Below are 12,551 nucleotides of genomic sequence, written 5' to 3' on the forward strand. Positions count from 1 at the left end.
GCAAAATAGTCATTACTATACCCTTCGTAGAAATCATACCAATATGGCATAGAAATGACAGAATATTGTAAATTCTGGTAAGTGTAAGCCGTCGAAAGGTGATTAATCTCATCCTATGGCAGTGTCTAATTGGATAATCCCGTAAATATTTCGATCTTGTGATGTATAATAAAAATTATGGAATGACTCGATAATATTAGAAATGGGCGAGGGAGAGAGAGAGAGAGAGAGAGAATAAGAATAAAAAAGGGAAGGAAAGGCAGAGAGACAGAGAGAGATAGACAGATAGATAGATAGAGAGAGAGTGAGTGAAGGAGAAAGATAGAATGAAAAAGAGTGAGAGGAAGAGAGAAAATGGAGAAAGAGAGAGACTAGTGAACGCAAAATAATTCCAACAATTGCTTTAACAATATGTGCAATGTGGCCGCGCTTATAACATCTGTCTCATACTACCTTGCATTTAATAAATCATTATTCCAGTTGATCTCTTAACGTAAGCATAAAGGAGAATAATTATGTCTGTAAAATTGCTGTAGAATATGTAATAATTGGATGTGTTGTTCCATTCATAAATTACTTGTTTTTCTAAAGATTGGTGTAACATTCATCACTACGTCACATCTCATTCAGTTTTAAGATGACCATGTCTACAGCTGCCTCAATTTCATCTTGAAGAAACAATATTAGATCTGTATGTTAAGAACTACTAGTCCTTCCAGTAACTATGATCAGTGTACTTATCCTCTGATATATTATTTTCTTGATATGCGAGTTACATGGTTATTTTCTTTTACCTCTTTGTTGTGATCCAATAGTTGTTTATCTAATTTCATCTATTTCCCCATCTTTTGCTGATTTTAGGGACAAGATTGTAAATAAATCTCTTACGAGGTGTAGTTCACAGAACACCGAAGAAGTTCAAGGTTTATCAAACAGTTACCTTTTGTCATTAAATCTTTCTTAGTCCACTTCCTTCCTTTTGTTTTAAAATCTTTTTTAGTCCACTTCTTCCTTCCTTTTGTTTTTAAATCTTTCTTAGTCCACTCCTTCCTTAACTATAAGAGGATTTTAGAATAAAAAACAACAACTTTATGGAGTGTGTTTATTAAAAAAAGGTATTTTTATGAACAACCTCTGTGCATTAGTTCACTGGAGTTTCTGCTCATTGGCCAACATAAAAAAGAATACGAAGTGAGCAGCAGTTAACCGAGGTGCAGGGATAAAATTGTGGGTTAAGTGAGCCCGGTTATACAATAAAATATGGTATTTGTATATGCATATATATTGCTTCACTGATACGAGAGCATTAAGAATTAACACAAAGTTGCAATCAACACTATGTACAGCATGCCCTTCACATCACCTCTGGGCCCACAATTACGAAATAAAATCATTATATACTGGTTATGTTATCGTTTTTTCTGCTTACCTCGAACCCCTATCAGTTTCCTCCAAAAGAGAAATATAAGCAACCAAAAAATTAGGATTAGTATATAATTTAAAATCTTAAACTTAATCCAGTATATCAGTCATTGTTACAAAGTGCTGAAATAAGTAGAAAATAAAAAATAATCAGGGAAGAACAATATTTCAGCATCTTACAAAAGTTCTAGACATGAGAACAAAGTGCTAGACGGAAGCATGAAATACAGTGTGCAAACTTTCAAACACTTTGTCTCTGATCACCTCTCATCATCATATAGGTCTTTCGCTCTAAGCAACGCAGAACAGTGCAAAACAGCACACTGTCTAATAAAATAATTCAGTATGGCTGAATTGAATAATTTAAAATTTTGCATATTCTTCCCCAACACCCTGTAATGTCCTTACATACAGTGTAATAACATTTTAATGATATTGGACAAATGAATCACATGATCTGAACAGTCTTTTTTCTTCTCCATCGTATTACTGTTCAGTTTTAACCCTATATTAGTAAAACTGTGGCTGATACACATAGAAATATTAACAAAGCAATGGAAGTTACAGGAAAGCCTTCAGGGTCGCAGCCACTATGGGTGAGAGTTGATAATATACACACTTATGTTGACAGAGAAAAATGCAACTACTTTCTCCCGTTCACTCATCCAACGTTGTCCTTTATAACTAATATAATGTCAGAAATCATCCTCTAACTCTTTCATATATGGAAGTCATGTTTTTAGAAAACAAGGACTTGTTTCAATATAAGAATTAACATACAGTATATATATATATAAAATTTTGATGCACAAGCTCTTTAACAATCAAATCATCTGCAAATGTCTCATTTGACGACTAATAATAAAGAAGAGTACACTCACGAGTGCCAAACTCTATACACAATATATAAACTATAATGAATGTATTTACATTATATCATATATTCTGATAAACCTTAATGCACATAGCCAAACCATGTTCAAAGAGATTAACAGTTGCACGGTTTTCTGCCAAACTTATCACATTAAATGCTGGGCGTCTTCAGTCCCATGACAAATAATCCTGTTGATATCAGTTACAAAATAAAGTTCTGTAATTGCCCTGTATGCATCATTCTCAGTATCGATTAGCTCTGTGTGGCCTAATTATCCAAACAACACTGATAAGTGGATTACAATATGCTGTGTACACTATTCTTCCTATACTATTTGCAACATCAATAGCAATATATTTACTTTGATGTCAAGACTGTTGCAAAGCATTCACTATGGTTGTGAATGGTCCTTGACGTGGTGTTCGGTTATATGGAGTACCCAGTTAAGCACTAGATGGTACTGGTGTGTGACAGTTATTATACCGGAGCACAGAAGGGACAGGTCTGCGTCCCTTTACATAGAGGGAAATAATGATGCAGTAGAGTACATATTTCGATGAATTAATAAATGACTACAATCAAATTCTGAAATTAGGGATATACAGTAATGTGTTTGGATCAAATAAGTCTGTAAAGCTATATACCATTGTACTAAAAATGTGTCAACAGTAATATCAAATTGAATTAAAAACAGTTTATCTTAAATACTTTTGATAGAATAATTTTTTTCTATTCTACAATCGACTAGTATCTGCAATATGACACAACCGATATCAAACACATTATAATATCGGAATGTTACTCTCATAAAATCAGAAATAATATAAATTGCAACATATCACATGTTAGGTAAGGAGCACCATTCATGTTAGTGTGGTTACAGAGGCACATTGGGTATGGATATATTCCTAGCCAATCTTAGTTGGTGGCACCTACTGGAGGGGGAGCAGCAACCCTTTCTACTTCGAGGAATCTGAGCAATTTAGTCTCTCGCGTTTTCATCCAAGACACAGAGCATGAAAATGACTCGAAATGGATTCACTTCATCGTGAGCTTCGATTCGACCGTCCAATGGGTGCGGGTTACTTTCCTTGCCTCCGCGTGCCACATCCACAGCCTTTCACTACTCTATTTGATCCCGCTGCTATATCCCTGTCTGGTGAGGAAGGAAAAAGGTAGGAGCTGGGATGCGAGAACCGACGCCGGACTTTCTCGGAGTTATCCTCACAGCACCTGGCGGACCGTTCGAAGCACTAGCACTGGGTTTCGGGTCTAAACTACGGCTACCACTGGATACATGCGCAGTCACCCAAGAATTAGTGTAGTCTTGCGAGAGTTCGGGAGGCAATGATTTACCCTCCGCGGCTAAGCTCTCCGAAACCCTTGCTTTGAGAGAGTCATAAATATCTTTAATGCACAAAAGAGTATTTTCGTCGGGTTCTAAGTCGGCCAGCTGCTGTAGAAGCGGCCCGCCGCCTGTCGGGGACGTGAGGGTCGACGCGGGCGCGGACCGTTTGGGCGAGCGGTTCAGCGGCGTGGCCGGCGCCGAGTGGCCGACCTGGCGCCGCGTGGTTGCGGGCGAGGCCGAGGCCGAGCGCACCGTCCTGGGCGTCGTGGGTGGCTTGTAGGTGTCGGCGGTGAGGCTCGGCCGCTCCCTCGAAGCCCGGCCGTTCCAGGTGTTCTTCCCAGACGGCCCGCACGAGCCGCCTGACTGGCGCCTGGCCGACGGGCGGAAGGACTGGCGGGCCGGGGAGTCCCTGCCCAGCATGACGAGGCCGCCCTCGCTCGTGGCGCTCCTGCTGCGGCTGATGACGCGCTCGCCGCGGTCCAGGCTGTTCCGCCTCACGCCCGGGCCCGCGTTCCAGGCCGGCTTGCCCGGGGACTTCTCCTCCGGCAGAGACGCCTTCTTGGACTTCTTGTTGTTTATGAAAGGACTCTTCAGGGTTTCAATAAACGGAATCTTCGATCTGGGCGCACCGATGCTGGAATTCTTATGCTTGACCTGCGATGGAGGTGACCAGGTGTTGGTTGCATCTGTGAGGGGGTAGTGGGGGGCGGTGGTGGTGGTGTTGGTTGGGGACCGCGGGGGAGTGTGAACCGAGTCTTCTGTGGACATCGACGATCCCTCGGAGGACATCTGTGTCATGGAAGACTCCGGGCGTTCTGGAAAATAGAAAAAATCGCCGATGTTTAACTTCACCCACGAAACCCAACTTAATTCCAACAACAAACAACAGCAAAATCACTCCATTTATCCCGGTAAATCCCAAGACAACAAAACAAACAACCAAAAAAGGACAAAGGACTCACCTAACATGTCTGTAGGATCCAGTTCCATGCTCTTCTTCGGCGTCGGTTTGCGATTCCTGGGGAGAGGCCTTGGACCTGTGTTCCCCTGGCTCTTGTATCCTTCGTCGCTCACTTCGGAGGAGTCGTCTCGCCAGGCAGTCTGCTCGTCGCGCAAGCCAGGACTCCACTTTATGGGGTTGTATCTGTGGGAGAATCAATCGGGTGAGAATCGGCTTTAGGAGTCATGCTTGTGGAAGGATCGATTCAATAAGGATCAAAGGGGTTAATTCTATGGAAGGATCAATTAAGGGTTATATTTGTGGAGGAATCGATTAAGTAAGGATCAGTTTAAGGGGTTGAATCCGTGGAAGAATCAGTTGGGTAAAAATCACTTTAACCAAGGGGTTAAATCTGTGGAAGAATCCATTCAATAAGAATTATTTTCATTAAAAGGGTAATATTTTTGAAGGAATCAATGAAATCAAAGACTTGCCAAATATTCAAATATTCCACACCTCAAATTTCTCCAACAAATGCAGCTAAAAACACCAAACAAACAGCTAAAAACAACAAACAAACAGCTCAAAACAACAAACAAACCGCTAAAGACACCAAACAGCTAAAAACACCAAACAAACAGCTAAAGACACCAAACCAACAGCTAAAAACAACAAACTCACCTGCCAGACCCAGTACGGGAGAAGGCGGCTGTGGGGTCCCTGTTGGCCGGTGACTGGGACCTCTGGCGCAGGGAGGAGCGCCCCTCGAGAGAGTCGCGCCTGATTCCTCGTCCGCTGGCACTGGATCGACGACGTGGTGACGGAGAGGAGGGCACGTAGCCTTCGTCACACCTGTGGGGTCAGAGGGAAGGGTTAACGAGGGGTCAGAGGGATGGGTTAACAAAGGGTCAGAGGGAAGGCTTAACAAAGGGTCAGAGGGAAGGGTTAACAAGGGGTCAGAGGGAAGGGTTTAACAAAGGGTCAGAGGGAACGGTTAACAAGGGGTCAGAGGGAAGGGTTAACAAAGGGTCAGAAGGAAGGGTTTAATAAGGGGTCAGAGGGAACGGTTAACAAGGGGTCAGAGGGAAGGGTTAACAAGGGGTCAAAAGGAAGGGTTAACAAAGGGTCAGAGGGAAGGGTTAACAAGGGGTCAGAGGGAAGGGGTTAACAAAGGGGATCTATGGATGGGGTGGGAGGGGGGAGGTTTTGTTTTGAGATGCTAAATACAAAAGAAATGGGAATCATATTATATATGTGGATGTATGTATATGCACACCGACATGTTTGTACGTATACATATACAGACTTATGCAAATGCGCGCGCGGGTGTACACACACACACACACACACACACACACACACACACACACACACACACACACACACACACACACACACACACACACACACACACACACACACACACACACGAAACAAAAATCAAGTCCGAAGGAGAATCCCTTCATACCCTCAAAAACCGAAAAAATCCGGAACGATAACATAAAAAATCACTAACGCATATACTGAACATCGAACACAGAAAATGACGTGGTACGTTTCAGGAGAATCATCTACATAAACCCATCATGGAGACGTATATCATATTCGTTAAATCGGTATGGCATTTCGACACTAATCATACGTCACGCCTTGGATTCAGTGTAATCAATATCAGAATTAACACCACGGAGATTGGAATACTGTGATCGTGTTCACTGTACCTTTAGACACTATATCGCCAAGCCAGTTAGACTTTTCCCACCATATCGTGATGGCAGGTTTTTTCCTCTTTTTTTCTTTGATCAGCATATTCCACCTCTTTCCATTTGCATTTTTTCTCATATCACATAATCCATTTAAATGTAATGTTTTGTGTATCCAGATTTCTTTCCTGTGTTCGGTTTACATCCTGTGTTCTGTATTCTCCACTTTTGAATCAGGATTAGATGCTTGACAAACACCAATATTTTTGTTTTGTTTCCTCCGATAAATCACCAGTATTAAATCAATAGTTCGAGTGAGAGTTATCAAATCGCGTTTTCTCTTTTCTACATATAATTATTTCCAGGGTGAAATATACTATGGAAATTCAGCATTCACGTACGTAATTCCCTCCCATACCAACGCTTAGGAATCAACAATACTTTCTAACATTACATAATTTTCGGTGCATTTGAATAGCAACTCTGTGCATTGCCTTCTGTTGTCATTGCAATCCCATCCCTAAGTGTTGGTTCTTGCAGATACAGAAGCATTGATTGGCGCTGGGGATTTTGTTGGTATTAACGATGCCTTCACGAGAGACTGTTTTGCCTTCTGCTCTAAAGGCCTTTGTACCCCGCTCATCTTTGGCGATCTCCTCGGCGTACTCTGCATGCTTTCTGTGTTTCTATTCCCCCCTGTTTTGAGAGGGACCCCGTGCTTTTCCTTAGATGGTATTGAGTATGTGCTGGGAGTTTTTGAGGGGATTTTACTCATTTTGTTTGCATCATTTGTACTGGATGGATCCCTGGTCGTAACTGAAGGCTTGTTATGCGCAAATGTTGGTATTTTTGTAACCGAAGGCTTGTTGTTCTTAACGGCGAGTACAGGTTTGTCTTCCTTCGCCACGAAAATTACATTAGGTATTCCAAGACTTTTATAAGGCTTTGGAGTTGAAGTTACGGGTAAAATCTTGCGTGGGATAGGGTTAATCTTGAGCTCCTCTATAGACGTATCCGCACAGTCAGATTTATGCTGCGGTACAACCCTGTTCTCTCCCGGACGCGGTAATCTTCCACACCCAAGCTTTCTTTGGGGGATTCGTGAAGTTGGCGATGGGAGCGTCTTGTTGGCTCGCCCATCGTCCCCTTTCGTTTCCTGTTGCTGTGGGGCGGGCAATGCTGAATTACCGGGAGACGCACTTTTGGTCTTCCTGACTACCTTGTGACACTGCTGGTTTGTCTTTTGACTCGTGTTCTGGGGTGAAGTTTTGCCGAGTTTCAATGGAATGTTTACACTCCTTTTCCTCTGAGGAGTCATTTTAGGGGTGGAGTCGTGGAGGGATTCTTGACTCCGGAACAACCTATTCTTTACTGGCTTAGAAACCTTATGCGGCGTAGAGGCATGGTATTTATTCAAAGGGTTAAATGTTGCAGAAAGAGCAGCTGGTCCCGGGGACAATTTCCTCTGTGGATTCCTCCCACGCAGGCTATGGTTCGATAGACTTGGCGAATCAGCCTTTCGAGATGGAGACTTGTCATTCGCAAAGTCCCTTGACTGTGTCTGTGTCCTTGGGGAGGGAGTCTGACCTTGTTCGTGACCTCCAGACCTTTCAATATCAATAGGAAGAACATGATAAGCCAATTGCATAACTAGCAACTCTGACGATTGCGAAAAAGATTCCCTTCACTATAATTTAGATGTCTCTTTGGTCCATGATTTTTTTTTTAACTTTGCCCTATCATAGCAATTTAAACTCTTATATACACTGTCATGAACTGTCAAGCCCTCGAAAACTGAAAACAAATTATCTCCTCACTAAATCCCCATCGGTATTAAATATCTATAAATAACATCCATTATACCAAATTACCATAGCATATAAAAGAAAGAAAGAAAAAAAAGAAAAAGAAGGAAAAAAAGTATATATATATATACACAAAAAGTCAGTCCATGAATGTATCAATTACTAAACTACCATTGCAAAAAATAAAAGGAAAGTAAAAAAGAAAATATAAATACATTTTAAAAAATCAGTCTATGAATATATCCACCACCAAACTACCATTGAAAAAAAAAAAAAAAAAAAAAAAAAAAAAAAAAAAATATATATATATATATATATATATATATATATATATATATATATATATATATATATATATATATATATTCCAAAAAATTCAAGTTTTAGATTCTCTCCGAAATTTTAAGGATCAAAACTCCGACCTTACATGACCTTAGATGACCTTACCTCTCATACGTGACGTTCATGAGTTGCCTCTCCTGACCGCTGCTCGACGTCTTGAAACCCACGCGGGAGGACAGGGCCGTGCGGTGACCTGGGGGCGAGGGGGGGGGAGCAGGTCATCAGTAAAGGTCGACTTTATTGAAAGTTTTCGTGTCAAAAGGGTATAGGGAGGACTGATAGAGAGATTAGTGTGCGTGCGTGTGTGCGTGTGTGTGTGTGTGTGTGTGTGTGTGTGCGTGTGTGTGTGTGTGTGCGTGTGCGTGTGCGTGTGCGTGTGCGTGTGCGTGTGCATGTGCGTGTGCGTGTGTGTGTACATATATGTGTATACATATCTATATATATATTTATCCATACATATATGAATATATATGTATATATGTGTATGTATATGTGTATGAGTGTGTGTGCGTGTATGTGTATGAGTGTGTGTGTGCGCGTAATTTCACCCATCACGCCATCCGGTGCCCGGGAGCCAGCGGTTGAAACGACACCATTCTGGAAACCGACACAATGGCTCCACAACACCAATCCTATGTTATCACTTTGCATAAAAAGACGACCAAAAAAAAGGAGGAAAAATAGACACAATCACCGTAGCAAACATAATAAACTGTTTTTATCTCTCTCTGTCTCTGTCTGTCTACCTCTCTCTCTCTCTTTGTCCCTGTCTCTCTCTCCCTCCCCTCATTCTTTTTTATTTTTTTCAAACCGTTTTCTTTTCTACATCCAAACAAACCCCCTCATCCATGTTGCACCTGGATCGGGCGGGGCTACAGTATGTCTCTCTACCTCCCTCCCTTCCTCTCACTCCCCCTCCCCCAATCTCTCCCTCTCCCTCCACCCACTCCTACCCTCTCTCTCTCCCCCACTCCCTCCTTCCTCCCTTCCCCCTCCCCCATTCCCTCCCTCTCCCTCCCCCACTCCATCCTTCCTTCCTCTCTCCCTTCCCCCTCCCTCCCTCCTCCACTCCCTCCCTCCCTCTCCCTCTCCCCCATTCCCTCCTTCTCCCTCTCCCTCTTTCCCACTCCACCCTCCCTCCCCCTCCTTCCTCCATCTCTCCCTCCCCTTCCCTCTCTCCCTCCCCCCCTCCCTCTCCCACTCCACCCTCCCCCACTCCCTCCTTCCTCCCTCCCCCATTCCCTTCCCCTCCCTCCCTCCTTCATCCCTCTCTCCCTCCCCCACTCCTTCCTCCATCTCTCCCTCTCCCTCCATCTCTCCCTCCCTCCCTCCCTCTCCGCAGCATGATCCCCGACTGAATAGGAACAACTGCAGGCCAGGCGTGACTACCAGTGAGGCGATTTCTCGGCCGGATGAGGACTAATAGTTTCTGCTTTTGGGAGTTGTAGCGGGTCGTGTATGGAAATGGGAGAGAGAAAGAGAGAGAGAGAGGGAGGGAGGGAGGGAGGGAGAGAGAGAGAGAGAGAGAGAGAGAGAGAGAGAGAGAGAGAGAGGGAGGGAGGGAGGGAGGGAGGGAGGGAGGAGGAGAGAGAGAGAGAGAGAGAGAGAGAGAGAGAGAGAGAGAGAGAGAGGAGAGAGAGAGAGAGAGAGAGAGAGAGAGAGAGAGAGAGAGAGAGAGAGAGGTTTGGAGATTTGGGGGTGTAAGGAGAAAAGGAGAGAGGGAGGGAGGGGAGGGGGATAGACAGATAGATAGATATAGATAGATAAATATAGATAGATAGATATAGATAGAAAGAAAGAGAAAGTGAGAGGAGTGGGGAATGGGGAAAGGAAGGGGAGACAGACAGACAGACAGAGGAATTGTGGGAGAGAGAGAGAGAGAGAGACAGAGAGACAGAGAGACAGAGAGACAGAGAGACAGAGAGAGAGAGAGCGAGGCACAGAGAGAGAGAGAGCGAGGCACAGAGAGAGAGAGCGAGGCACAGAGAGAGAGAGAGCGAGGCACAGAGAGAGAGAGCGAGGCACAGAGAGAGAGAGCGAGGCACAGAGAGAGAGAGCGAGGCACAGAGAGAGAGAGAGCGAGGCACAGAGAGAGAGAGAGCGAGGCACAGAGAGAGAGAGAGCGAGGCACAGAGAGAGAGAGAGCGAGGCACAGAGAGAGAGAGAGAGAGAGAAAGAGAAAGAAAGAGAGAGAGAAAGAGAAAGAAACTCGGGATAAGGAGAAAGGGAGACAAGCACAGCCAAACAGACAGATAAAAAGAGGGACATCTCACCTTGTCGACACCTGCAAGGATCATGTTTGTCCAGGTAATGCTCGAGTGTATCCCATCCTCCTCCAACACGCACCATCACGTGGTTGCGAAGAATCTGAAAAAAAAACAAAAACAAAATATTTCACGTCAGAAAAAGGATTCGATAAACAAAATATTTCACGTCAAAAAAAAAAAAAAAAAAAAAAAAAAAAAGATTCAGTAAAGGTCTAAAAGGTCGTTATTTCCTCTTTTTTTTTTTTAATCACACCTATAATTCTAATAAACATGTAGGAAAAAACAACAACAAAAAGATAACATGTCATAAAGGAATGACTATAATAAGTAAGGAAGGAAATAAAAACAAACAAAAAGATATGCCATAAAGAAATGATCATAATAAGTAAGAAAGGAAAAACACACAAACAAAAAAGATAACATGCCATAAATGAATGACCATAACAAGTAAGAAGAAAAAATAAACATCACGGTTTAAACTCCTTTTAAAGGCATGTACACACACACACACCCAGTGCGTCGCTTTTCATATACAACAGAAAAGCTCTGGACGCCAAACAAGGGAAAAAATAGAGACCTACATTACACAAGGGAAGCTAATACACACAGACTATAGTGCTGTCACCGTTCTCTTAGCCTCTAGGGGGAAAAAGAACATGTAAGGGTGAATATAATGCGATGTTTTTGAAGGAGAATTCAAAGAGCTTCGACTAACGGAAACAGGGGCTTTATTTAACCTAAGTCCGTAATAGAGGTTTTGGGTTGTGGAAAGTTGTTGGGAGTTGTAGGGGGCGCTCAAGATGAGGTTGTTAGGAGATAGCTCAATGTTGGGATGGGTTGGGATTTATTTAATTATTTCTACTTGAGGTTAGATGTGTGGCGATAATTTATCAAGTACTGTACCGTGTTGACGTAGTGATAGATAAATACGCTATATATAAAATGGATTTCCTGTGTAGTGTGAGTGTATTTTCCTGCCATGTGTGGATTATATTAAGGTATTCCAAATATGTACAAAAGTTCTGGGTATGATGGATGGGCAGTAGATACAAGGTTTACAGAAAGGAATAAAGAAAACCTATCCTAATGAAGACGATATCATAAGGAGCAATAAATACACTTATCCTGATTTAAACAAATATTTACTAGGTTAATAGCTCACACACTAACACACACACTCATACTACCTCACTCATTCAGTCTCTTTCTCTCTTTCTCTCTCTCTCTCTCTCTCTCACACACACACACACACACACACACACAACTACGTACCTATCAACTTACACTCACAGACACAACCACTCACCCACGTACACACACACATACACACAACTACCCACCCACAGACACAACTACCCACCCACACACACACACATCAGGACAAGAACACCCTCAAAGTCACTCACCACACCAAACACCTCACCGTACCCAACACGACCAAAAAAGGACACTTACCCTGACGAAGATGAGAACGCGCGTGTCTCCAATACGGTATTTTCCCTCAGACACTTTGACCATCGGAAACTGTGAAGGGCAGGAACACCTCTCCACCAAGTCCCGCACCTGTTAAAAGGAAAAAAAGAAAGAGACGTTAATATATTTGGTCTTGTTATTAAATACAGATTATATATGTTTATATGTGTGTGAGTAAATATGAGTAGCATTGTGCTGGCTTTGTGTATTTCGGGAAAAGAAAGGGACGTTAACATAGCTGGTTTTGTTATTACATACAGATTGTATATATATACGAGTAGGTGTGTGAGTAAATATGAGTAGTATTGTGTTATATAGAGTGTGCTTTACATATACGTTATATATATATATATATATATATATATATATATATATAT

The 12,551-nt window shown here is 42.6% G+C and overlaps 1 protein-coding gene across 2 annotated transcripts; it reads right to left on the reverse strand.

Annotated features, from left to right (window-relative positions):
• Positions 1-1,088: 1,088 nt before the first annotated feature.
• LOC113804796 (GAS2-like protein 1) lies at positions 1,089-12,290 on the reverse strand. Of its 2 annotated transcripts, XM_070125808.1 has the most exons (6): positions 12,157-12,289; positions 10,708-10,801; positions 8,540-8,627; positions 5,266-5,436; positions 4,607-4,788; positions 1,089-4,459 (listed from the first exon to the last, which is right to left on the reverse strand). In XM_070125808.1, exons 1-6 carry the CDS (start codon positions 12,217-12,219, stop codon positions 3,441-3,443), a joined length of 1,617 nt encoding a protein of 538 aa, XP_069981909.1. In that variant the 5' UTR covers positions 12,220-12,289; the 3' UTR covers positions 1,089-3,440. The 2 variants fall into 2 exon arrangements, with proteins under 2 accessions (XP_069981909.1, XP_069981910.1); XM_070125809.1 differs by lacking the exons at positions 1,089-4,459; positions 4,607-4,788; positions 5,266-5,436 and adding an exon at positions 6,622-7,894 and having other exon boundaries at positions 12,157-12,290.
• Positions 12,291-12,551: the final 261 nt, after the last annotated feature.

This window comes from Penaeus vannamei, chromosome 9 (assembly GCF_042767895.1).
Source record: "Penaeus vannamei isolate JL-2024 chromosome 9, ASM4276789v1, whole genome shotgun sequence".
In the NCBI taxonomy this organism is placed as follows: Eukaryota; Metazoa; Arthropoda; class Malacostraca; order Decapoda; family Penaeidae; genus Penaeus; species Penaeus vannamei.